The 25,628-nt window shown below is 38.0% G+C and overlaps 1 protein-coding gene across 15 annotated transcripts in view; it reads left to right on the top strand.

Annotated features, from left to right (window-relative positions):
- Nucleotides 1-25,628, top strand: part of trpm3 (transient receptor potential cation channel, subfamily M, member 3) — a 136,527-nt gene that overhangs the window by 35,799 nt on the left and 75,100 nt on the right. For 3 of the 15 annotated variants that reach the window (XM_067520050.1, XM_067520046.1, XM_067520043.1), the window contains exon 1: nucleotides 373-1,332. The exons of 9 other annotated variants lie outside the window; for them this stretch is intronic. In XM_067520050.1, the coding sequence (XP_067376151.1) occupies nucleotides 1,243-1,332 (90 nt within the window). In that variant the 5' untranslated portion in view covers nucleotides 373-1,242. Of the gene's footprint in view, nucleotides 1-372; nucleotides 1,333-25,628 lie in introns of those variants that run through there. 3 more of the 15 variants (XM_067520045.1, XM_067520052.1, XM_067520054.1) reach the window with 2 other exon arrangements.

Genomic DNA, 25,628 nt, shown 5'->3' with positions numbered 1-25,628 from the left:
GTCATGTGTAAATCAGACACTTGGAATGTGCTGGTCAAGATTAAAAGAAATCATAAGAAAACAGGATGGTCTTTCCTATTATTGCTTTAATGATCTGTGACTGCAGCTTAACCATAATGCCCATAGAGAAAACTGAAATCAATTAAGGGAATACAAGGTAGGTAGGCATTAAAAAAGACTTTATGCAACATGACAGTCACATCAAAAGTCCTGCTTTCAGGTTTTTTTTTCTGCTTTAGAGCCTTTCATGTGTAAATAAGATGCTAACGTGTGAATCAGTAAGTAGGTCGTACCCCTCTCCACAGCTTCAGCACCAAGTTGCTTAATGTGCCTCCATCTTCAAGCTCCATCTGAATTCACTCTACAAGACAGAGCTTTCACTCTGCTTCATCCATTTCCCTTTTGACCACCACACAGTGCCTCATAATATCCTTTCCCTCTCTTCCCATTCTCTTCATCGTGCCCTCACTCTCTTCCATTGTTTTTTCCATGCGCAGAGGCAGTCTTTTTCTCCTGCATCCCATCTCTATAGTTTCAATTCCAGCTTGTTCATCAGTTATGTTGAATCTTGTTACATGTCATCCCCTTCTCTCTCTCTCCATCTCTCGCTCTCTCTTTCTGTCTTTCATTCCCTCTCTTTCTCATCTTGGAGACAGTAGGGTGCATGCAGCTTCATATCTAAGCCGCTGCCTGTCAGGCTGCTCCGTTTATGCGCTCTGCGCCGCTCTCCTTTCCTCTCCTCTTCCCTCTGCGCTATACTGCACTGCATAGCACTGCACATCTCTCTTCTCCTCACATCTCCATTTCTCCTCCTTCTCTATCTGTTTTTTCTTTCTCTACCTGCATCCCTTTCACCCACTCTTATCTCTGTTGTGCATTGCTGCGCTCTGCTCTGTTGTTTGGGTTTTTAGTGCCAGAGCTGAGCACTGGTTGAAGCGGAAGCAGGTGATTCTGGTTCTCCAGGTTTGGCTCTTTCTGGACTCTTTGGATCTCTGTGGGCTACACTGAAGAAGAGGGCAAGCAGGGAAGGAGCGTCATCTGCTTGGGGAAGTAAAGGAATTAAGGTGGTGGCGGTGTTGATTGATGGTTGTCTGTCGAGGGTCATGCCCTGGGACTTGCGTGCTTTTCGGCAGTTGGAGTTGGAGACCCTCTCCCATTTTTGCCGTCCTAGTGGGGCAGCATTGATCCTGGTGCTGGAAAAGCTGCCAGGCACCAGTGGCTGCACCGTAAAGAGTGGGCACCATGAACCAGCTGGATGCGCCACGGCCACTCAACTGGACCATCAGAAAACTGTGCCATGCAGCCTTCCTGCCGTCTGTACGCCTGCTTAAGGTAAAAGAACACAGGGGAGGAGGGAGCAGGACTGAAATACAACATAGATGCCAAGGGAAATGTATGGTAAAATATATGTCAGGCAGCCCTCCAGATAAGTGGCTCTTTTTCAAAGAAAGATAAGTAGAAAGAGGTGTGAGGATACAACATGAACACTATGACACATCGCTCACTCTGTTCAAGTGCACTACACCAGTGGATTGAAGACAAGCTTTAAGAAGGTATTAGGGGATGCAGCTGAAAATAAAGAGTAGTGTGTCAAAACTGCTGGCAAAAAACTCAAAGTATAGGAATGTGCAGAGAGTGGCAACAAAAATGGAGACAAGGGGAATAGAAAAAAAAGAGGTGTCAAAGAAAATGAGTTGAAAGAGAAAAAGCAGATTTATAAATGATGGAGAGGAAGACAAAATGAAGGAGTGATGAAGGTAGACAGTGTCAAAATAGCACAAAAGGTGAAGGTATAATAGAGTAAGCAATACCACTTAGAGAGAGAAAAATATGTAGCCAGAGAACAAAAGCCATAAAATGAGAGAGGTGAGGATTTGTAGGGATAGTTGAGCAGAAAACAACAAATGGAAATGACGGTGAGGAGATTTAGGAAAGAGGAGTCTATTGAATTCAACATCGCACCTCAATGTAAAGTCTCATGTTGGAGGTTTTAGGTTTAGTTCAAATTCATCTCATCACCTGAGTGTGTAACACAATGTGTGTGAATGAGTGCATATTCATTTGCGTATCTGAACACGTGTTGTTGCATCTGTTTCATATCCTTCGTATGGCTGATTTACAGACATTTGTAGTCTAAAAGCTCCTCCTCAGTCACTCATTCATTCGTGTGCCTTTATTAGACAGTTACAGCCACTATGTTAGGAGGGCTATTGTTGCAGGTCTTGAATGGCTCTTCCTCACTTGCTTTTGATCAGGCCTTATCAAAGTGTCACTGAACCACCCAGGCCTGAGTGCCTGGGCTCACATGTCAGACATTTGCATTTGTATAGCCTATTTAATTGAATGAATTGAAATGAATATTGCATATAGGATTTGTGATTGGGGACATTCTGTGGTTCTTACTATGTACTTTAATATGGAACTAAATTAGGATTCAGTATTACTTCTAAGCATGTGTATGTTTAGAGTATTAAAGAACTCCAAGGTACCATAAAAATTATATTTACACTAAACTGGATCCTATGGATTTATTTTCTCCCTAGGCTTAATCCCTGAGCATGGAAACTTTGATAAATCAAAAATAAGTTTGATTTGAATACTGCTCTGCTAGTAAAAGAAAAAATGGATTCTGTTCCCATTTTCTCTGCACATGTCTGCAAGATTTGTTTATGAAGCAACTCCAGAATTAAGATGTGTTAGTTGTGGAAGTTTTTTTGTCCTTTTGGCGACTTATCCCGTAAGGCCTGGGTCACTACATTAGTTCGCATCTTGCCTTTTCATAGTTTTTTTGCTGGATTATTATTTTCATTATTTTCCTGATGCAAAATAATGTGAAATAACATACAGTAAAAGTTATCCCAGTTTTAATTTAGAGTGGACAAAATAAAGCTACAGCGGATTACTGTATATTCCATGAATTGTGAACCTCTCTATAGATATACATCAATGAGTGTCAGTTTCAGACTGAAATTCCTGCACCCCTCCCCCCAACAATCTTACCACACCTACCTACTGCTGCTGACTGCATACTGTTGCTATTTTGTGTGTACATGTGAGTTTTACAACAATTCATACACTGTCAGATGTTTTCTATCTTCATTTTGGCATGAGACACTTGCAGCTCATTGAGCGTGCATGTTTGTGTGTAGCTGTGTGCTTATATACTGTATGTATGATGAGTGACTATCTATGATGCAGTTCAAAAGGCACAATTGAGGTTATATGTACTCGAAGCACCAGTGTGTGAGCACGATTTCAACATGTGTTCAACCACCATGCTCAGAGTAGGAGAAACCATTAAAATACCTCTGTCAAAAACTCCAACTGTCATGTCTAAAACGAAATTGTTGGCACATCAAGAAATGTTACACACAACATGCCTGCACCCGTGTGTAAACACAACCATCATATCTGTGTCCTCAAACTCTACCAGTATAGCAGTCTTTTGTCTTATGTCTATTACAAGAACACACAACCATCCAAAGCTGCTGATACACCTGCTGCCAGTGTTTCACCTATGATTCAGTGCAGTTCATTAAAAATCTATTGCCAGGTTTGGCATGATTTAACCCTCCCCCATTTCACTTAAGCTGTAGCGATATGCATGTACATGTGTGTGTGTGGATGTGTGAGACTGACATAAAGCAGGCTCTGATATTGTTTAGATGAAAATATCGTTTTCATGGTGTCAAGACCATGTACTGTAGTTAATACTATTGATGTGAAATCGACTCTGGTTGATGCCTTATCCAAGCTTACAGAAAATAGAATGGCCTAACATCTGTATGCATCAAACAGCTGCAGGTCTGCTGTGTCGTGCAAATGGGGTGCATTTAACAAAAGTAGATGTTGTGACAGGCCTAAGTGTGATCCAACAGTCTTAACACTTTAATTATGATAATTGTCTGTCACATTAATAAATGACACAGTACAAATTAGTTTTAGTTAAAAATTTTAAATATTGAAATAATTGTGGAGGCTATGTTAAATCAAGGGCTCTGAAATGACAATTAACCAGGTTTTACTGACTTGAGTGTTCAAGTTATTAAATTCACAGCTATCAGCCTTTAAAATGGCAACCAATTGGTCAAGTGTCACTTTAAAGAAGAGTAATGGTGACAGAGTGACAGAAAGGTGTTTTTTCTGATCCAAGGCATGTAAAACCACAATAGAGTCATGCAGTCTGTTGTCATTTATGCCTTCCAAACCTTTTGCTCTTTTATCTTAACCCTCTCTAAGTACGCTTTGCTGGACATGGCTGACTGTTAAGATTTAATCCTTTTTCTCGATGTCAGAACTTGTGCCTTGTTCCTGAGATAATTCTAAAATTGAAACAGCTGAAAGTTTTACAAGTTTAAGCTCGGCATTTAGAATTGGCCCAGTAGGATAAAGTGTAGTCCAGGGAAAAAATACAAGACAGAGAATCAGAAATGGGATCGGCTCTTTTCCTCTGTTGGTGATTTTAATATTTTAATACTCATCATCATCAAAATCCAGGTTGTTTTAAATACACACCTTTCTGCCTCACATTTTCAAACAACAGCCTCTGTTAAAATATAATTGTGTTTTATCTTACTTTTAATGATCGTGCTACATTACCATAGTTTGTCTAAACAGTCAGTTTTAAGGGAATTTTATTTCACATCTCTTCTCCCTCCTATATAAGTGGCCATTTACCCTCTGAGGAAATCAGATAGGGGTGATGCCTCTGCACTGCTGTGCAGCAATTGTGTAGAAAATGCTGCATACAGTGAATACAGTAATAATCCTTTCTTTGTTTCTCCTTGTGAAGTAATTTGATTTGTGCCCTTTTTTTTTAGTCTCTACCTTGCATTGTTAATTTGTCGCGTCCTATGCGTTTGCCTGTCAAAGCATAGACTATACTAAGCATCTTATAAAAAATACATTCGGATCAAATAGGCTAAAAACAAGTCATGTCATAGTACTTTCTTTCACCTAGTTTGGTTACTGTATGTGAAATGCATGTACATATCTAAGTTCCAATAATCATATTTATGAAATAAATATATTTTTGACGAGCATTTTAAGACCTAACAACTTACATGATAATTGGGGTAAAAAGTACATAGGTTGCCCATAGATGGCACCACACGTTTTTGTATCTACAGTAAATAATTTGTAAAGTAAAATGTACGTAAAGTGCCCTATAAACTGATTGATAGAATTATTATTATTATTATTATAAATACAGTAAGGTACAAATCATACAGCGGATCTCAGCATAGTTTCTTCGTACCCTTATGTATTACTGTTAAACTACTGTTCTTTAGTGTTAGAATGGGGTATTTTAACTAATACAGTTATACAGTTGTTGCACCGGTGTCGTAGTCAGCAGTGCTGCTCTTCAGCATCTGTTGGTTTTTACTGACTAAGCAATGTTCCTAAAATAATCTTCGGGTTTGTAATAAGTGTCTGTTTAATGTACAAACGAACAGTTTGACAGGATTTCACGCATGAAACATCCAATTACTGTTTTTAACTGGTATTTAGACATAATGTGATTGTTGGAACAGCTTAAGTATTAAAGCACAGTTTGGTTTTAGGCTGAAATGAATCTTTGCATTAGATTCATATGTGCTCAAATGTGCTCATTTACACATTTATTATTTATTACATTATTAAGATTGAAACAGCAGTCGTTGTTCTAATCACCAAGCTTACCAAAAACATGAATTACCCAATTGGATTTCCCATATAAATTGTGTGTGCATTTGGTTGTTACTGACTTTATTTCAGCTGGGAAATTGTGTGGTACTGTCATGTTTGACATTAGATATGTGAGAAGATCATAAATTCTTAGAAATATGTTAGTCTACACAATCACAATTTTCTCTTCCTGTTCCTGCAAAGATGAACATGCAACATAGTAACATCAGTTATACACAGGATATAACAAAGCATATGGTCACAAACTGTAGAATGAATTACAAACCCACAAAAAACTCAACAATATACACACATAATTAACATATCATTATATTAAAGTAATGAAGCATGAGTGCACTACTGAGAAAAGTACTTGCTCATCCATCACTTACTCTGTTTTTCTTCTGTATGTGAACTCATAAAATGTCTCAAAGCTTGTTTGTCTGCGTCTCAATTAAACAGAAGAAATGAATTTATGACATTTCAATTAGGACATTATCTCACAAATGAGCCAAAATGAGAACATAAGCTGCCAATTACCACCTCATTCCTTTATTCAGAAACACTAAGACTTTATATTTCCTATTTGGCATGCCTCCACACAACACCATGGGATATGTAACAAGCTGTTTGCAAAATTGTCCTTTATGCGTTTTAAAATATCTGCATCTTTAAACATGAAACCAGCTCAAGGAAACAATTTGTCATCATGCTGTTTGTACTCTTTGTTTGCAAATGCACTTTTTCCTGAATTAATGCAACAGATAACACAGAGTGATTCAACCTACCAGTCAGCTGCTGAATCATTTATGAGAATCGATGCTGGAAGGACCTGCAGTTTCAGGATAAATATATAATTTAACAAACTACTTCTTTACATTCTTTACTACGTCTTTACCATGGGATGTTCATACACACTAGTGTGTGGCACACACTCAAATGCAAATTTCCTGTCAGTTCACCTAGCTCCCACATCATTGCCAGAGTCACAGCATCCATAAACCTTTCAGTAGATTTTTAAACTCTCAGCACTAACCTTTGACTGTAAATTGTCAGTGAGAATTATATGCTGATGATGGATGTCTATTTAATAATGTTTAAGAACATTAAGTCACATATTCTCCTGATCTGCTTTGTAAATTATGTCACACAGAAGGTGTGACATTGGTCTTAGGACAATAGTGCACATTTACGTATTTATTGGTGGGGTTGTATGTGATTGCTTGTTTTGTTCATGTCATATTAACGTCATATAATAATATATGTTGTCATATATTATGTCAACAATTTCTCTAATATTTTTAATGTGGAGCTTCTGGTAATCCGTGTTTCTTGTAACCCATGTTACATTTAATTTGTGTTTATTTCACCAATTCTATTTCGTGATATGCAAGATGTGGGGATTTGAGTTGCAGATCCAGACCCACAACTTATAAACAATCACAGTAGGAATGCTGAAATGGAATTGCAATAGTACATGATGAATAAACCTTTATAGACTGTGTTTAAAACAATTTACTATAGTGGGGCTGTGTATTGGCAAGTATCTGGCCATACAATGGGTAACATGATGAATGGATTATGAGTCAACATATTGCAATATATTGCGATACTGTAAGCAAGGTGAAATAGGTGAGGTCAGTTTGTTTTCCTTTCAATCTAATTTTAGAAAAAATTTCAAAGTATAAAATACTTACTATCATACAAATAAAATCTGAGTTTTTAATGTAATGAGAGCTGTAGAAAATCACAACATCTATCTAGTCATTAGGAATTTAACACCAACTGTCACTGCATATGGGATGTGGATATGTTGATTTAAGATCAGTAAATCAATCAGTGTTTTTAGTAAAATAATAGAGTGTCACCAAACATAATAGTGTGATACTCAAGTTTATCTTTTTTTTCCCCCATAACCCTACTCTATAGTATATTGGACTCTTTGTGTGTGTCTGGATCTGTATTGTGATGTGCTGGCTGTTGCTGCCTTTACTGCATATTCGGGGTACTTATTCACATACTGTATACACGGATCTTTACATTTAAAAAAAATAAAAGCATTCACAGCAAATCAATAGGTCAACGATTAACCATTCCATTAACCAATACAATTCCATTTAATCCCTCTCACATATAATTGTCAAGGCTGTTAAGATAATGGCAAGGCATGCTGCAGTGTGAGGGGAGGATGGGAAAAAAAATTAAAGTGCCTCCTAAGCTCAAGAGACTAAAACGAGTGGCTGTCTAATCATCTGAGAGGTGCAGCTATGTTGTTACTGAGGTGTGTGTGTGTGTGTTTGTATTCAATCGAGCTGCTGTTCATGCCGAACTGAAGCCAGACAGTCATTATTACTGTAACAATGTGGCGAAAACCAGCCACATTACTTCTAAATCAGCACCACGGACAGCGACTATCAGATCAGTAGTATCAGTAGAAGTGTCTCAGCCAAACTGCAGTTTTTTTAAAAGTTAGTTAATCACCAGGGTCACCCCTAATAATTCCCTTATTCCATAAATGATCACATATGATGCTATTTTTTACATGTTTTGTGTATTTAATGGCTGCAGTACTGATCCAAGGATACTCAGTTTTTCATTATATAAAACAAATCAAAAGTAATTCTAACATTTTACAAACAGATGTACAGGTCTTCTCTGTAAACATACACAGTGATAAAAAGTTCCTGTGTAACTAATTCATCAGCATTTAACTAATTATTAAGATTACTAAGATTTTGTAACAATTCTACTGTCATGGCTGTAGTGTGTTAAGTGTTGAACGATCATTGTGATTTGGGATTTTGACTGTACCATAGTGTATGTGTTTGTATTAGTTTATTTGACATAAGACTTACAAACTCTGTAAAGAATTATAATATCATTTATTACACCCAAATGGCCCATTTATTCAGTGCCATATATCACACACAGATACTGCTGATTAAATTTTTTTACCTTAAATTTTCTACCAGAGATCGAACATTCAGAGCTACTGTACACACAGTCACATCTTTTACATAAGCTGCAGTTTGGCCTTTATCATTTTAACAGATTAATTTACAACAAATGTTGTTTGTAGTAGTTTTTATTCCTTCATTTTAGGGTTTCCTGTATATATAGTTTTTGTAGAAACCATATATATATAATTGTTAAGAGTGTTAATAAATTGTAATTGTACAATAAACACAGTGGTGTTATACGAACTTACTGTACGTATAATTTTCACGCATCTGTACTTTACTTAAATACATTTAATTATGGCTTCTTTGACTTTTCCTCCATTCATCTAAGAGCAAATATCTATACTTTACTACTCCACTACATTTCTAATCAAAGATGTGTTACACGTTACAATCGTACCATTTTGTCAGTTTTTTATGAAAATTAGTCACAAGAGACAGTGGTATCACTATAACAAACCAGGCGCAGGTTAGTCCCTCCATCAATACACTTAAAAGATTATTTGACATATTAGCTCTGCTCAAATTGAGCCAGTATGCAGTAATTTTATTGTTTGGTGTGTTGTGCTGAGTTTGGCTAGTCTACAGAGTTCTGCATTCACTTCGCAGGAGCACACAGCAGAATCCCCCAGACCAATGGTCTATTTCCAGACATAAAGCTACTGAATTCACTGTAAATATGCCTTCAAATGGGATCATTGTATGTGGTGTCAAAGTCGATCAAACAATACAATGAGCAGCGCTCCAAACTTTTTCTTACCTGAACATGGTGTTGCCTCCCTCTCCATCTTTGTGCCATGTGCGCAGAAAGTGGCAGATGTAAAGCAGAATATTCTTGAAGTAAGCAGCTACATGCACTAGTTTACAGTGGGATAACGCTCGACCATCTATTGTGTTTACTTGGACTAAATCCAGTGCATATAAGACCCACATACATTTACATCCATATTTTGTCCTTGTTAAAAGATTTCTGTGGCTCTTTGTTCTGTGCATCCTGAGCTTATTTCCAGCTCTCATGGCATTTTATCAGTGGCTGTATCGTTGTTACAACATGAGTAGTTTAGAAATAAAACTGAAAAAAGTTTAGTCAAATTAGTTAGTGCCAAAAAAACATAGATGAGTACTTTTACTTTTATTACCTTAAGTAAATATAAATCATGCACTTACCTTAATTAGAAATGTCAGTGGGTACTTTTACTAGAAAACATTTTTTTGTGTTTTTGTACTTTTACTTAAGTACAGTTTTTGAGTCCAAAAAAAAAGAAAAACTTAAACATAAAATTTGCAAAGCTTCTAGCTTTGCAGAAACAGAGGAAGGGGTGTGATTGGTTGTTAATGATCTAGTGTTCATAGGAAAAACAAATAGTACAATAATAAAAAAATATTAAATTCTGACTGCGTTATGACTGCGAAATAAAGACCAGTGAATAGAAGATTTGTATAATGTAAAAAATGTTGAAAGACTGGACGATTCTTTAGGACAGGAGGAACCTCTTTACAAAATGCTTTGATCTATGAAACCGTTGGAACAGGCCACTCGCTCTTGTCCAGCCTCACATAATGTCACATTTCATCACTGTCTCTATCTGTACCTTGTCTGTCCTATCTCAACATTTCCTCCATGCTTCAACATCCCCCACTTTTAATTTCACTGGGATAAGTAGCGTCTTCAGTAAAACGATTCCACCAAAAACTACTGCATCATCATACAAGAGCAGTTTTCACATGCCTGTTGGTATTCAACATGCTTTGGGTTCGCTGAGCAGATGGAAGGGACTTTCAGTAACTGATTGATTGTGTAAATCTAATTTTGTTTCTAGCACTTGGAAGTAATTACGCTTCGATGTTGTTGTGTTGAGCAGCTGGCCAGCACTGTGCAGTAACCAGAAGTAGGACATGTCATTAGCTGTGCTATATATGCACATACACACACACATTTTCTCAATATCTGATTAATTTCCTCTGTCTCTTTATGAACTTTATTATTTCAAGCCTTTCTTATTGACGCATTTTTTATTGACATGCAATCAGTGTTTAAATTTGCATCAAACATTCAGAGCTGCAGTCAAAAATCTGTGCCGGTTTTCCTCCTTGCTTTTTCATTTCTAGCATATCTGCTAAGGAGGAATTCACGCCGCCTGACTTTATAAGATCTTTGTTCCACTTTTTCTCCATAATTTTCTGCTATCTCTTTAGAATAATTCCTCTCACTCCTCCTCTCTTTATTAGCTCTTTGTCAGCATCGGTCTCTTATTCTGCATCCATCTACCCGCAAGTGTTGTTTTCTGTGCCTTACACAGTGCATGGTTTCACTGTTCGTGACCTCACTTGGATCATTAGCTTTGAGTGGCATCTTAATTTACGCAGGGGTAGTTTTAATTCCCCTAAATTCCTCTTTCAAAAATGTTTCTCTGTGCACTCGTGGATGAACACAACACACCAGAACCTCAAGACAAAAATACACGATTGACTACACTAAATACTAAACCATCGAGACAGTATGGTTTTATTGCGTGTGTGATTAGCCTGCTTCCTCTCTGGCCTAGAGTTGTAATGATACTTTTAATAGAAGTGAATTAGCTCTGTAGCAAAATAGAGGAAATGGATAAGGAGTGTGTACCCAGTGGAGATATCAGGGTTTTCCCCTCAGCTCAAATGATACACACATACACATGCACGCATGCACGCACGCATGAAGACACACACACATACACACACATTCAAACCTCAGCTTTTAATCTGCTGAAAAATAGCCTGGATTCCTATATGTCACTGTGGGCCTTGTGTCAACTGAGACTATGTGTGTGCAAATTGCTCTCTTCATTTCTGTTTCCTTTGCCATCTTTGCTTGTATGCATCTAAGAATTTATCTTTATGCATCTCTTTTACTTTCTACATCTTCCCTCAAGCCTTTACCCCCAACTATCATTCAAACATTTGTCCCCTTTAAATTGGATGAACAGCTTTAAATCTCATGTTACAGCTATAGGTTTGCTAAAAATGCATGGCTAAGTTCAGCTTATCATCTGTTAGAAATGGATGAAAAGAATGGACCAATTTTAACATGAAGGTAACATTTTTATGTGTGCATTTGTGGATCTCTCTGTGTGTAAATGCAATTTGTGTTAATATTGTGCATGTGTGAAAGATTTGAGAGAGGTGTGTGAGTATATGTGCATATGTGCCTGCCTGTGTGAGGCTGTAAATTGGATATTGGGACATGGAAAATGAAAGTGAACAGCATGGCCACACAGGGCTATTTTTGTCCTCCCATGCATCTCTCAGTCCTTCTCACACACACTCACTTCTGAAATCCTCTCTCCCCCTCCTCCTTCCCACTTTTCTCCTTACTTTTTCCCTCTCTGCATGTCTTACTTCGTTCTCCCGTCCAGTGTATTTGATATGTCTGTGGCCATATCAGCCAGTCAAGCCAGTTCACCCTCTCAATATCCTACATCGTACAGACCAGTCACACTTCCATCTTTATCTGTGGTAACAACTTGTGCCCTGAAGTGAGGACTGTCATTTTACATCTAAGAGGTTATTACAGCACTGCTCCACTTCCAAAGTGCAATTTTTACAAGAGTCTAAAATTATCTCTGCAATCTTCTCATAACTCATTACCACGCACAGCCTTTTAAATGTCCTGAAAAATTCATATATATGTATATATATATGTATGTACATACACACACGCACACACACATACACACACTGGACTGAAGTGGCAGTGTTGTGAATTCCCTGAGGACAATAATTGTCTTCAGGGAATTGTATTGAAAAATACTATAGTAGTAGTCTTTTCCTAAGATCAGCCATAATACATTCATCTTTTCTATAAAATTTTAATTCCAGCTACAGTTAGACAAGAAATAAGTACAAGGAGAAGTGAGGGGCACTGTGACTAAATAGGTAGCAGGTTCTAGCATACTGGACAGGAAAGATAAAGGTTGACATGAGATAGAGTCGCTCATTTGTAAGACTAACTGTATCAACTGTGTTTAGTAAAGGACAAAAATAAATGTTGGCAGTAATTTGTTGGCATTTTGAATTGTTGGGTATGCTTGCTCCCATGGCTTCACTGTGCAAAGCAACAGACAACCTAAACTGAAACCTAATTCAGTTCCACATCCTTCTAGCTCCACATTGTTATATATAGTTACAGTTCTGATATTTCTCTATATACGATGCTTCTTTTATGGAGCACTCATGCAATCATGCAGTATGGATGTTGTAACACTGTGCCTTCCTCCAGAGTGTGCGACAACAGTGGCAGAACATCAAGAGGATTATGCACTCTATGAGGACGACCAGAGACTTAGACACTGGCACTACTCCCTCTGCCTTTCAGCCTGATCCCAAAAGGCAGGAGGAAAGTAGGATGCATCACTTTTCTAGAAAGAAAGAGAGGGGGTGATGAAGTGGAAGGCAGAAATAAAGGACAGAAAAAGAAAATATACAATAATAAAGGAGGAAGAAATGAATAGTTAAGCAAGGAGACATGAATGAATGAGCAGACAGAAAGGGGTACAGAAAATAGGATGCAGGAAGTCTGTGTAATGAGGAATATGTGCCTGGTGCTCTGTGGGATTTCTGGCAGGTGCTGTGGCGATGAGAACCATCTCTAGCCTTGCCAGCAACCTTATGTAATAAACTTTTATCCCAGTCACTGCACGAGGCCGAGAAGTGCAGAAACACATTGCCTTCTTTCTGTGTGAGTGTCGTAAAGAAATAGTGAGCAGGAGATCATTAATGAGAACATCAAGGGAAACTTGCTTGCTCAGCTTCTCATTTTAGCTCTTAATAGATTACATCTCAAGCTGTGACTCAATCGGGTGTGTTAAAATGAGTTAACTTTTGAAAAAGCTTCTTCAAATGTGACAATCATCCTGCTCACTTCAGTTGAAAGGTTATGGCAGTTTCAGTTCATTTTATTGTATCATTAACATGTTAATTATCGCAGAATTACTCACCAATGAAACTTACATCAGATTGTCTGTGGAATAAGATGTTTCATATTTACTAAGTACGTTGGTTTGGCTTACATACAGTATTGTGCTTGGCTATTTATTTAAATGATAATAAAAAGGCATGACACAAAAAATTTGAAATCCCCATTTTTGTTGTAATTTGAATTATTATTTCACATTTCTATCTGTTGTTGATGAAAAATGTAACGTACTTTAGTACGTTACATTTTTCGGTAAATACTACAACAATTTTTTTTGCTTTCAATTATTTTACACTTGTTAATGTAGCTGCAGAAATATCTGGGAGTAGAAAGTAAGCTGCTTTGAAATTACTTGAAAGCATGTAAAAGGCAGTAATGCCCTGATAGTAGTGGTAATGATAGCATTACCATTTAACATTCTTTTAGAACAGACACCATGTTTTAGTTTGATCCCATGTTTACAACATCTACAGAACCAGCATTGTTTACCTCAAGTGTATAGTGTAAGTATTGAACAGCTGTACTGTTTATGGTGAGTGTGTGTCTGATAGATTCTGATTCACAGAATCTGGTGCCAACGGAGGCAGACAAAGAAAGCCTAGACCACAGAGAGGCTGTAAATGAGAGTAGCTATTTGTGGAAACCTTCACAACCCAGGACCACAGGTGCACAGTGAAACACACATGACTCATTTTGTGAGCAGACACCAGCTCATGGGTATGCATGAGCATGCAAAGCAATCCACGAGGACATGCATATATTATTGCCCATTTGTGTGTGGGTGTGGGTGTGTGTGTGTGTGTGTGCGTGCATGCAAGATGGTGTATGTAAAATTAAAATTGTGGGCATTCACCCACATGCTTGAACATGCATGGACACACTCAAACACAGAAACGTACACACACTCTATTGGATGTTTGTAAGGACGCATTTTTCCCTATGGAATTGAAGTGATTGATAGAATGGGGCAGGCAAGTGAGGTGGGAATCGGTGAAAGAAAAGCAATTAAAGTGGCACTCAAATGGTAGTCGTGCAGCAGAGCATCGGATAGAGTTGGTCCCTGGCTTAATTACGATTAGCCTTCATCACAAGATGTGTCACAACAACAGAGCAGATGAGCAGGATGAGCCAGGAACATGTGGTCAAGTTTCATGTTAATGGGAGATCTGGCTTACACATGTGATTGTGTGAGAAAAGAGAAAAACTGCCAGGATTATAAATGTTTGGTGTGATGAGTGGTTGGATTAGGGAAGATTACCACAAGAGCTAATTGATAGAGTAAGGACAAAGTAATGTAGCTGCCTTTCTTTATATTCTTTAATATATATATATATATATATATATATATATATATATATATATATATATATATATATATATATATATATATATATATATATATATATATATAAATATATAAATAAATATATATATATATATATATATATATATATATATATATATATATATATATATATATATATATATGCAAAATAGTCACAACAGTTACCTTTATATACTGTAGTGAAACATCATATAAGTTGAATCCTGAATCTAAATTCAATGTCATTGTGGGTTACTTAGAGATTGCCAGCTCTAGTTTATACCCTTGATCCTTATTCCATTGAATTGCCACCACCCCCAAGTCCTCCAGATCCCTCACACGTCCCTACTTCTCAATGTTTTTTCTTAGAGGAATGTGTCTGTGGGCTGACAGTCTGACAGCTAGAGAGGAGAGGAAAAAGAGAGCCAAAGAAAGGGAGAGTGAAGTGTTGAGTGCTGGTGATGAGGTGTTTCAATAGTGGAAGGAGAGGAAAAAAATACAATTTTCTACCCCGAAATAGAATTTGGTGGAGGACTAAAGGCAATAATGAGTTGCTGAGAGAATAAGTCAGGAATGGGAAAGAAGTGAAGAGGTCTAAGGTAATGCAATGATAAACAGGTAGAAGAGTATAGTGTAATTAGTAAGAGAGCCTAAGAGCAAGAGAGGACAGCGAGTAAGAGAGGGACACATGTCACAAATGAAGAGTGAAAACCTGCTAAAAAGTGTGAGAGAGAAAAGCTGTGAAAAAGAGGGAGGGGAACTCAGGGGTTTCGCCCAGCCTGATCCTTAGCCAGCTCTTTTGGCCTTATCAGACTAGTCCAGACGTGGGAGGAAAACATGTACCCACAATGCACTGTGGCTCTTGCCCATCCGCCTGGAAAGAACCTCTAACCCCCTTTATCAGATCAGCTCAGAGGTCACCTGCCAGTGCCAGTTGCTCTCCATCTATGGACTCAGGAAAAGATGTGTGTGCCGAGTCCCTCATCCAGGAAAAAAACGTAAACTTATATAAGTACACATGTCCAGACATCTCCAGACTTAGCCAATAAAACTTTAGTTAGGTCATATCGCAGTCTGCTCATTTATCTACGTTTGCAGCTCAGACATGATACACAGACACACATAGAGTGCCCTTCATAACAAAGACCCATGAGTTATCTATTTGCCTTTGTACTTAGATGCAGTTAGAGTGCTTATTTTTTCACTGTACCACAAAGGAACCAAGGCAGTGTTTATACTGAGTTGCCCATTTTGGAGCATCGTAGTGTTTGGGACACAGAAGTTATGTAATGAAAGTAGTTATGTTTAGCACTTCGTTGCACGTCCTTTGTTATTTATTTGGATTAGTCCCCTTAAGTTTTTTCCTCAGCATATGACAGTCAAGTTTAGTTACGTTCAGACTGAATGACTCACTTGGTTAATTGAAATGTGTCAGTATTTTATATTTAAAAACATCCCCCAATAACCAGAATGTTTTTAATCAAATTCTCCAATAATTGAAATGCCAGCCAGTGAGTTTTGAGGCTTTCATTTGAACGTGTGCAGGTCCCCTAATGTGCGTTACAGATTAGTTGGTTATGCTTTGCAACTAAGGCTTTTCGTTCCTTCCTCTATACTTTGCTCCTGACATCACTCTGACATAGATGTCCATCTTGATTTCATCTGTCCACAAAACCCTTTTTCCCAGAGCTCTGTTTCTCTTTTCTTGACAAGTAATTCTTAACTTCTCCAATCCTGTTTATGAAGTCCTCTGCAGACAGTGGCCTACAAACCTACACCTGATTCCTGAAAATTGTTTCAGATGTGCAGTTTCTTTGTCCACCATTATCTGTATGCACTTATCCTGTTCAGGGTCACAGGGGGACAGTTGTCACTGTGAGAGAGCCATGGTACATCCTGGACAGGATTCTGCTCTATCTCAGACACCAACACAGAGACATGTACAGACAGAAAACCCTTCACACTCACACCTACTGGCAATTTACAGTCACCAATGAACCCATTCCGAATGGCTTTAGACTGTGGGAGGAACATCAATTATAAGCACATTGTGAACATGCAAACTCCACACAGAGAGGCCACAGCTGACTGGGGATTGGAACCTGCAACCTTCTGGCTGTGAGGTGGCAGAGCTAACCACTCCACCACCATGCTGCCCTGTGGTCTCTTTGCGATTAAATATTTTGATTATAGTGTGGATGTATGAGTGGAAAACTCAAATATTACGGAGGGCGCTGTAGCAAATGGCCACGATTAAACACGCCTAAAACACAGAAGGGAATTCATACCAAGTGCAAATATGGTGTTGTTCCGTGTGTAAGACATGTGTGACTTCCCAATGGAAGAATTTGAGGTTTTTGAAAATTTCGCACTCTCACATGCCTGAACGGAAATAAAAAATGTATGTGCTCTTGTCAGTCTGGAAGAGAACACAGCTGCACCAAGCTACAACCCCTGGCAGTATTGAGGGAGGCTGATGAGTGTGCTGTCTAAATGCACACATTACTTAGTGCCACTACATTTATCACAGGGCCTGTTTAGTGACATGTATTTTTCAACAAAATGTCCACACTTAGCTTAAGTACTTAAAGTCTATTCAGGTGTTTCTGTTTAAGGAAACAGTGTGACAGCTGCTCAGTGTGTGTGCTCAGTGTGTGTGTTTGCGTGTGCGTTTACCTTTTGTGTGGGCTCTAGGTATCTCTTAGTAAGTGTGACTCTCGCTGATAGACATTGATGAGGTGGTTGATGAGTTTGTGTAGCCATTTCCTCCGCTGAAGTGTAACAGCTAGTGGACTATGTGATGTCATTTGGACTTGGCACAGGTGTGAAAAATCAACATAAAAGCCTTTTCAAATGATTGTTCTTTCATTTCAAATTAACTATTCTGCAAGGCATGGGAGCAAGAAACACAGAGAGGGAGTACGTGTGTGTGTGTGTGTGTGTGTGTTTGTGTGGGAGAGGGCACTAGAAGGCAACATATGCACTGTATGCAAAGGTGTTAATGCTGTGTGTTTAAACTCCCTATGGAAATGACATTGAGATGAAAAGAGATTCCCCATCTGCACCATAAAAGACAATAGAAAAATCTAATGTGAACAGTGTTTGTTTCAGCCTTCTGCCATTATCCATCAGTACAAAATACCTTCTTTACCATATCAATTATTGGAAAAACAAACTGAGCCCAGTATTCACTTAAATCTGATCCAAGAGTTTGTTCGGGGTGACATTGTGTGTAATTCTGGTGAGTGAGTTCTCTGTGTCCTGTTGTTTCTGTCCATCTGTTGTAGATTAACCTGCTTATCTCGCTCCTGCCAACCACATGTTATTGTCTGTTCCCGGGGTGCTGACTGATGCATTGATGTTTGATACACCAATACATGACAAATCATTTAGCCATACTAGCCCTTAAAAGGTCCTTTAAAAACTCACACATTTGGTCCTATATTAATATTTTTTCCACTTTAAACAGCTTCAGGCTGAAATATACATATATAATATTAATTATATTTTTGGGGTTTTATATAGAACTGAATTTAGACAAACAGACACACACAGACGCGCACACACACTGCACACACACTGCACACACACCATCAATCCAACACACGTATCATTTCATTAGCAAAGCACCCTTACAGAAAATATAGTTGACTGTAGCTTAGTTGGTAAGGCAGTCATCCACGGACCACAGGGTCAGTGGTTTGATCCCCGATTCCAGCTACGTGTCAAATTGGGCAATACACGGAACGCCAAGTTGCTCCTGGTGGGTAAGGTGATCACCTTGCATGGCAGCCACCGCCATCAGTGTGTGAGTGTGAATGGGTGAATGGGACATTTACAATGGGACATTTTTAGTTGTTAGGATCAAATGTGTTGGTTTTTGTGTAGCTTAGCCATTTTAGGCTAAAATAGGGAACTAACATGACAATTCTAACTTAAAAAAACAATATGGTCTGGCATATTTGAGCTATATTCATTCAACACAGCCAAAATTGTTTAAAAATGAAAAACTGTATGGCACAAAATGTCCCTAGGATCTCTTAGGGCTAGCAGAGGTTAAAAAAAAAGTGAAAAAGAAGAAGTTGATTAATATTGGTTTATTAGCATTTTTACTGACATTAGCTAGTGACTTTTGAGTGAAACTCAAGGAAAAGCAGCACTTTACATATCTGTAAAAAACAATGCTTATTTACAATATATAATACCCTACTTAGACATTCATTTATTATTTGTGGTATTAAGTATTATGCCTAGACTATTATGATAAAACAACACGGCAAAATGCCAGTCATGCTTAGGAATGGCCCCAATGGCACTTGCTCTATGATTTCATTATAACATCATTATGCGTGTTCAAAATAAATGTGTAAATCAATTTGACAGTATTTTTCTACACATTTAAAGCAAGGTTCTTTATAGTGCTACAGTTTTAAACTTTATAGGAATTTAGTCTGTGATCTTTCTGTATATTATGCTCTACCATTATCAACCAAATACATCTTGTATATCTTTGGATTTCAAAAGATAATTTCACATATTAAAACAGCCAAACTTTTGTTATTTATTGTGCTGGTTTATAAAACGGGTCTATCTGAGTGGGAAGTTGAGTGGGTGCTAAACTATTGTTGCCTGTGTGTGTTTCCTGTAAATTATGTTAGATGTAAAAAAAAATGTGCTGTTGGTGAAATATATGTAGGTCTAGATAATCTCTGTATAAAAAATGCATGTACTGTAAGTCTGTATTTGTTCATGGTTGGTGGTGTTCTAGAACTCACAGACTAGCAGGTAAATGCTGACTTTTTACTCCCACTGCTTGTGTAAACCCTTGCTGACCTAAACATAAAGCTAAGTCACGTACTGTGAAATCAGACTGTTTGCAGCACCTGCTTATTGACACAGGGTACGTGAGTTACAGCCTTTTATAGCCTGCTGCACTGTGCTTGATAGGCTGAGGGTTTGTGTGTGTACGTGTAACTGGGAGCATGATGATCATCTAAGTAAAGCTCTTCTACATGCATCAGCATTACCTATAACCCAGCTGTCTTGACTGTGCATTTTACTGGACGTACAGTTTACTTGACATAATAAATCTCAGAAAATCAACAGTTGCATTTATGGTGACTTCAAAAACAATTTTGATTCTCACCTTTTGCACACATTGTTCTCCAAATGTAATATTGAATTATTAAATGTTAAATTATTTAGTTGCTAAAATAGCCATTTTTGCCTATTCGTCTACACTCAATAACTAAGATTGGGAAAGCCAAACAAAATACATTTCTAAGAATTTTTATCATCAGTCAGGTTTGGCCAAACAGCATTCAAATGACATGAAAAGGCAAGAGATTCTCTGCTCTGATGCCGACCCGGGCAATATTGCCCATAACATGATCAAAGTCTGGATGTTATGGTGGCCCTAAGCGCTCACTGCACTGCAAATCGCCATGCAAATAGACAAAACACAACCAAATTGAGAAACACTGCAAGGAGCACAGGTGACAACAGTAATGTCTCCAGAGCAACTAAAAAGCAACTGTCAACTATATGCTTACAGTTTACATTTCCCTATATTAATTACGTAAGCAGGAAACTAACACTAGTTTAATAGTAGTCATCAGCATTATAGTGTTACCGAGCTCATTTTTCAACCCACTGAGGGAGAGTCAGCTCTGGTGGGTCAGAAACATGGCAACAAGGAAAACACTAAGGGCGTTAATCAATACAGAGTACACTGAGTCTCGACTTCCGAACTTGGGAGTTCAGACTTGGCAAGTTTAAAGTTTGAATCTGGACACCGAGGACAAGAGCTCTATTTGCAATTGGGGCAGCAGCGTTCATAGTGACAGCAGCACCTTTACTTAATACTGACAATTACACTTAAACACAACTGTACAATAGTTGATGTACAGTGACAAAAAAGGGTCAGATGTTACAAAACGGACTTTACACTGCCTGCAACCCAGCTTCTGAGAGGATTTAAGGGATAACATTCATTGTCATCCCAGGGGACCACAGACTGATCTCAGTAAGCTGTGGTACTTTTACCTCTAGCTCTGTTGTCAGTTGCCTTTTTATGTATTTTATTTGTGAAGGAAAATTTACAAAAAAAGTGGACTCACACAAATCAATATAGAAATACATCCATGCATATAAAGGGCTTTACAAATGAAAACTTAAGTAGTGCAGTGTGAATTTACAAGTTATGTTTCTCATAATTACAAGATCCTTACTTCTGTAATTTGTAATTACGAGACTTTTTTCTCATAGAAGCTGTCAATGTTTTTTTCTTAGGTAAATGCAATGCTCTGCCGTAGACATGACCACTTCCTCATCTAAATGAACAGTTCTCACAGGGCCGAAAACGTCCGATCAAAGTTACAAACAGAAATGATTTGGGCAAATGGGCCACATATTAGAAATGTAAGGGGAAACTTTCTTGCATGATAATAAAGTGTTGAGATAGCAGTATTAGGATGACATTTTAATCAGCTCTGAGCTCAACTCTCCACCAGTCCAGACAAGTCAGCTCCCAAAGCATCCTTGATAAAACGAGTGGAGCAAAAACACTTCTGGGTATTTGATCTCTACTGGGTAGATGCAAACTTTGAAAGAGACTGCATGTACCCAGACATATTGATAAACGTCTGAAGGCTGTGTCCAAAATCATCCTCACTAGCTATACAGTGTGTTCGCCATTTTGTAGTAGTTTCCAAATATTGAGTGTGTAAATCATCCACTATATAGTGCCCTCAAAGTATACCACAGGTGAAAACTAAAAACAGAAAACTAGCACATACCCAACTTTCAACAATCCCACAATGCAATGCTCCCTATTTTAGAGATTAGAAAATTACGACTCAAACAGGTGCTAGTTATGAAACACTCTGACAATAGTTAAATGTCACTTTACTGTTCACTATTGAGTGAACCAGTTATTGTACAATAAATAGGGAGTAGCTCTATTTTTAGTTGGGTCTTTTTGCACTGTGCCTAAAGTTGTTTACTTAATTTGCTTGTGTTTACTCAATTTGCAGTGCCACAAGCTCTCAGGGCCACGATAGCGTGTTCTAATAAATCAATATTGATAGTAAACACTTTTTACATTTACAGAGGAGGAGAATACTTTTCTCAGTGTTTGTTAAAACTCTAGACTTTGCATTTGTTACCACTAAATGTAACGTTCACAAAAAACTCAGCAGTATTTTTTAATTGGAATTTCAAGAGGTGTATTAAGTTTGACTCATACACTAATTAAACAGTTCTAAGTTTCGATCATTGAATTTGAAACTATAATTTGATACTGACAACTTTTAAATAACAGCCATTCTTATTAGTTCATCAAAGGCTCTGCTACTCTGCTACTGTATGTGTTATACATTGTACAAAAAGCTGAGGCAGTGCCATTGTTTGCAAAATGTTTCCATGCTGGGACTCTAAATCTCGAGTCAACCACATTATTGCTTTTAAATCTTGGCTTTGCAATATTCTAACAGGCACCATGTCTTAAAATATGAAATTGCACTTGCTTTGCCCTTACTTTGTTTTGAGTTTTTATATCAGGTACTGACTGAAAAAGAAGGGAAGAAGTGCAGCTTGGGTTCAACTAATTTTAGCAAAAGAGACATGTTTGTGAGCTACTGCTGCTGGAGTTTGGAAGACAGACTGTGACTTTAAAAACATTTCCAAACGATGGAAATGGATTGTTGATTTTTCTATCGTCTGCAGCGTAGGTTGTTTGTGTTTTTTCATAAAAGGTATTGGTTCCTTTGGCCCTACACATGTTGTCTACAATACCCAATTGCTGTTCTAATAAAGAATGATTGTCCAGGAGAGTTTTCCCGTATGCATTAGAGCTAGAGTACATTGATTGAAAAACGCCTTACCTGTTTAGCATAATTATTCTATAATTTTTATTAGTGATACTTTTCTGATTTTGTGATAATTTTTGATCACCAAATTAAAGCTGTAGTATGATCAGAAAAACACTGTAGGCAGACAAACAGGCACTGATCTTAAACTCGCTAAAACCATCTCATCAGTAAAGCGTGGTGGTGTCAGCAGCATCAGTCAATTGGAGAATGGGATAAATTCTTCAAATCCAGACAGCTGTAAATAATGATGGGTGATGAAAATATAGTTGGGCAAGGCTTATAGAGACCTACCCCAAAAAGACCTGAAATATTTGTAATTGCTTCGAAAGGGACTCTACAAAGTACACGATAGCACTACAAATAATAAAAAGTACACAATAATAATATAAAGTACTACAGAGGATTATAATCAGTATTTGAACTGTGGAGTTGTCCGTGTCCCAGCTTCAGTCTCTGATATTTTTCTGCTGCCTCTTTTGCTCTCTGCCACATTAATTAATAGGCGTTTGTATGTTTTAACTGCAGGAGATTTTCTTTCCTGAAGTAATGATGTGTAAATACAGGCCATTTACTGTACCATCCACTTCCTCTTTGTCCAATTAGAGGGCATGGCACAAATCCCAGCTGAACAAGGACAAATTACACACAAACGGTTAATTATCTGGTAAAACAGAAGAGATGCTGCTGGCGGAGACACGGTGATGATTTGAAGATGGAGATAAACCTTGACAACAGATGTCAAAGTCCTGTACATTCTCCCCCAAGCTCCTCTCCTCCCACTCACCCGAACATAAAGTGTACAGATGTTGATAACAGCACCATGCTTTCTTTAAATCTGAGTAACAATTAGCATAAATTCACATTATTAGAGCTTGATTAATAAAGAGGAAGAAGAAGAAGAAGATGAAATGTAAATGTATGCATCTGTTTGTGTGTGGTTAATGTCCTAGAGTGTACTGTTGGACATGTGGACAAATACATGTTGATAATGTAAACCTGTGCTGGTTGGATCCACATGTGTAAGCATGTGCATCATTTGATGTGTCACCTTAGGCATGATGTAATTTGTGCCAGTGTTTTTGGACCCATTATCCTGTCATTTCTCTGGCTGAAAAAACCCTTGCCTCTTACCCATCCAATTAGATGGAGATTCCCAAATCAACAGACACTCCATCTGCTATGGTAGAGATTAATGGGGAGGTTTGTCCTTCCTCAAGCTTTTCCCCCAAAACTGTCTTTCAAGGCATCATTAGCAAAAACTGAGTCAATCAAGTCGCTAGTCCACTGACAGCAGACATCTGAATATCGCCAAGAGAAATTGGCCAAGGGCTGCAAAACATTTTCCATGATGTTTCAAGCCACACAAAATTGTTTTTAGTGTTTGCTTGGATCAAGTAGCCTATATGGCTGCAAAGCAATATTATTAGTACACAAACAGATACTCACATTTATCTACACAGAAACAGACAATCATAACTCCTAATAGAGGGGATGGATTCTATTTGGTCTGTACAAGATTTTTTTGCTTAGATAGTAAGCTGTCTTGCTGAAAAGTTCAGAAGACTAATTGCTACTTTTGGTGTTGTTTTGGTGCCTTGTAAAAGTTTCAACATATTCAAACGAGTCAAATTACTGTGATGCCTTCCCTCATGTATTGTACACTAAGAGAACCTCATGTTACATACATTTGGATTTGATTTGAGTTTTGACATGACTGACGGGGGTATAACATGGTTTTCATGCAGACTTGAACAAGTTTCAGTACTTTTGTACTATACTCCCTCATTCGTATTCATTCAACTGCTGCCTTTATCTCATTTCCAAGTGTGTTGCATCTCAGCATGCCTAAATGGCTTTGTGCTCAATGTGTAGGTGGGACAAATCATTTTAATGAGCTTGGCCTCCTACTATCACTTCTAAACCTGTCTTTAAGGCCGTTTAACATTTGCCTTGATTTAACTGACAGGCTCTTGCTGTGAATGTATGTGGGAAAGGCTGAACATAAAGTGAGTGGTTCATTGATTCACACAGAAACAGGGAGCCCGCCTACACTTTCTCCAGCAGCACTGTACACTGACTTTATGGACCAGCTGATACAGGCTTTGACTGCTGGTTAATTGTAATTGAAACATATGTCAGAGGTGTTTCTCACAGATGAACATATGTTGCACTTTTTTAATACTGTACTTTAATACTTGTATTTGACTAAAATAAAAGTTATAACTGAGAAATCTTTCATGATACTTGAGCCATATTCTTCTTGGGTCATAGTTCACTAACTACTGCGAGTAGGATAGTGGAAGGAGAAATGTGAAGTCAATTATTAGCAGTGCTCTTCTTCTGTACAGCAGCTGAGAAAAAGAAACATTTCCACTTAAACAATTTACAACTTCTTAATCCTAGAGACCCATGTCTTTAAACTCTATACACCTATCAATCTAAGCACCAGCTTGGCTGCATTTAGTCCTTCCAACTTCCTCCTCATTAGGCACAGCAGTCATGACAAAACTGTTTGCTTTGGAACTGTTTGCTTTGGGTCTTTTTCAACCTGAAATGACAGAGTCTAAAATAAAAATAGAAAAAAGTGTCTATACTGACACTCTTATCTACATTGCCTGCCCCTCAATTTTCCTCTACATACTTACCACTCTTACTCCTCTTGACAAGCCCCCCTTCATGTTTCTGTATAACTCTCTTGCTATTTGCAGCTGGCCCTTGATGTGAGTTGGTCACCAGCATCTTGTCACATCTATTCCTGTGCCTGTTGGTCCTGCCCATCTGCTTTACAGTAGCTCCCCCTTAGGGTGTCTCTTCTCTCAGCCTGCTACAGATTCTACGAAGCTTCACATGTCCAG

Source organism: Channa argus, chromosome 11 (genome assembly GCF_033026475.1).
Source record: "Channa argus isolate prfri chromosome 11, Channa argus male v1.0, whole genome shotgun sequence".
In the NCBI taxonomy this organism is placed as follows: domain Eukaryota; kingdom Metazoa; phylum Chordata; class Actinopteri; order Anabantiformes; family Channidae; genus Channa; species Channa argus.
The sequence above is the reverse complement of the archived record's forward strand: the minus strand, read 5'-3'. Positions and strand labels throughout refer to the sequence as shown.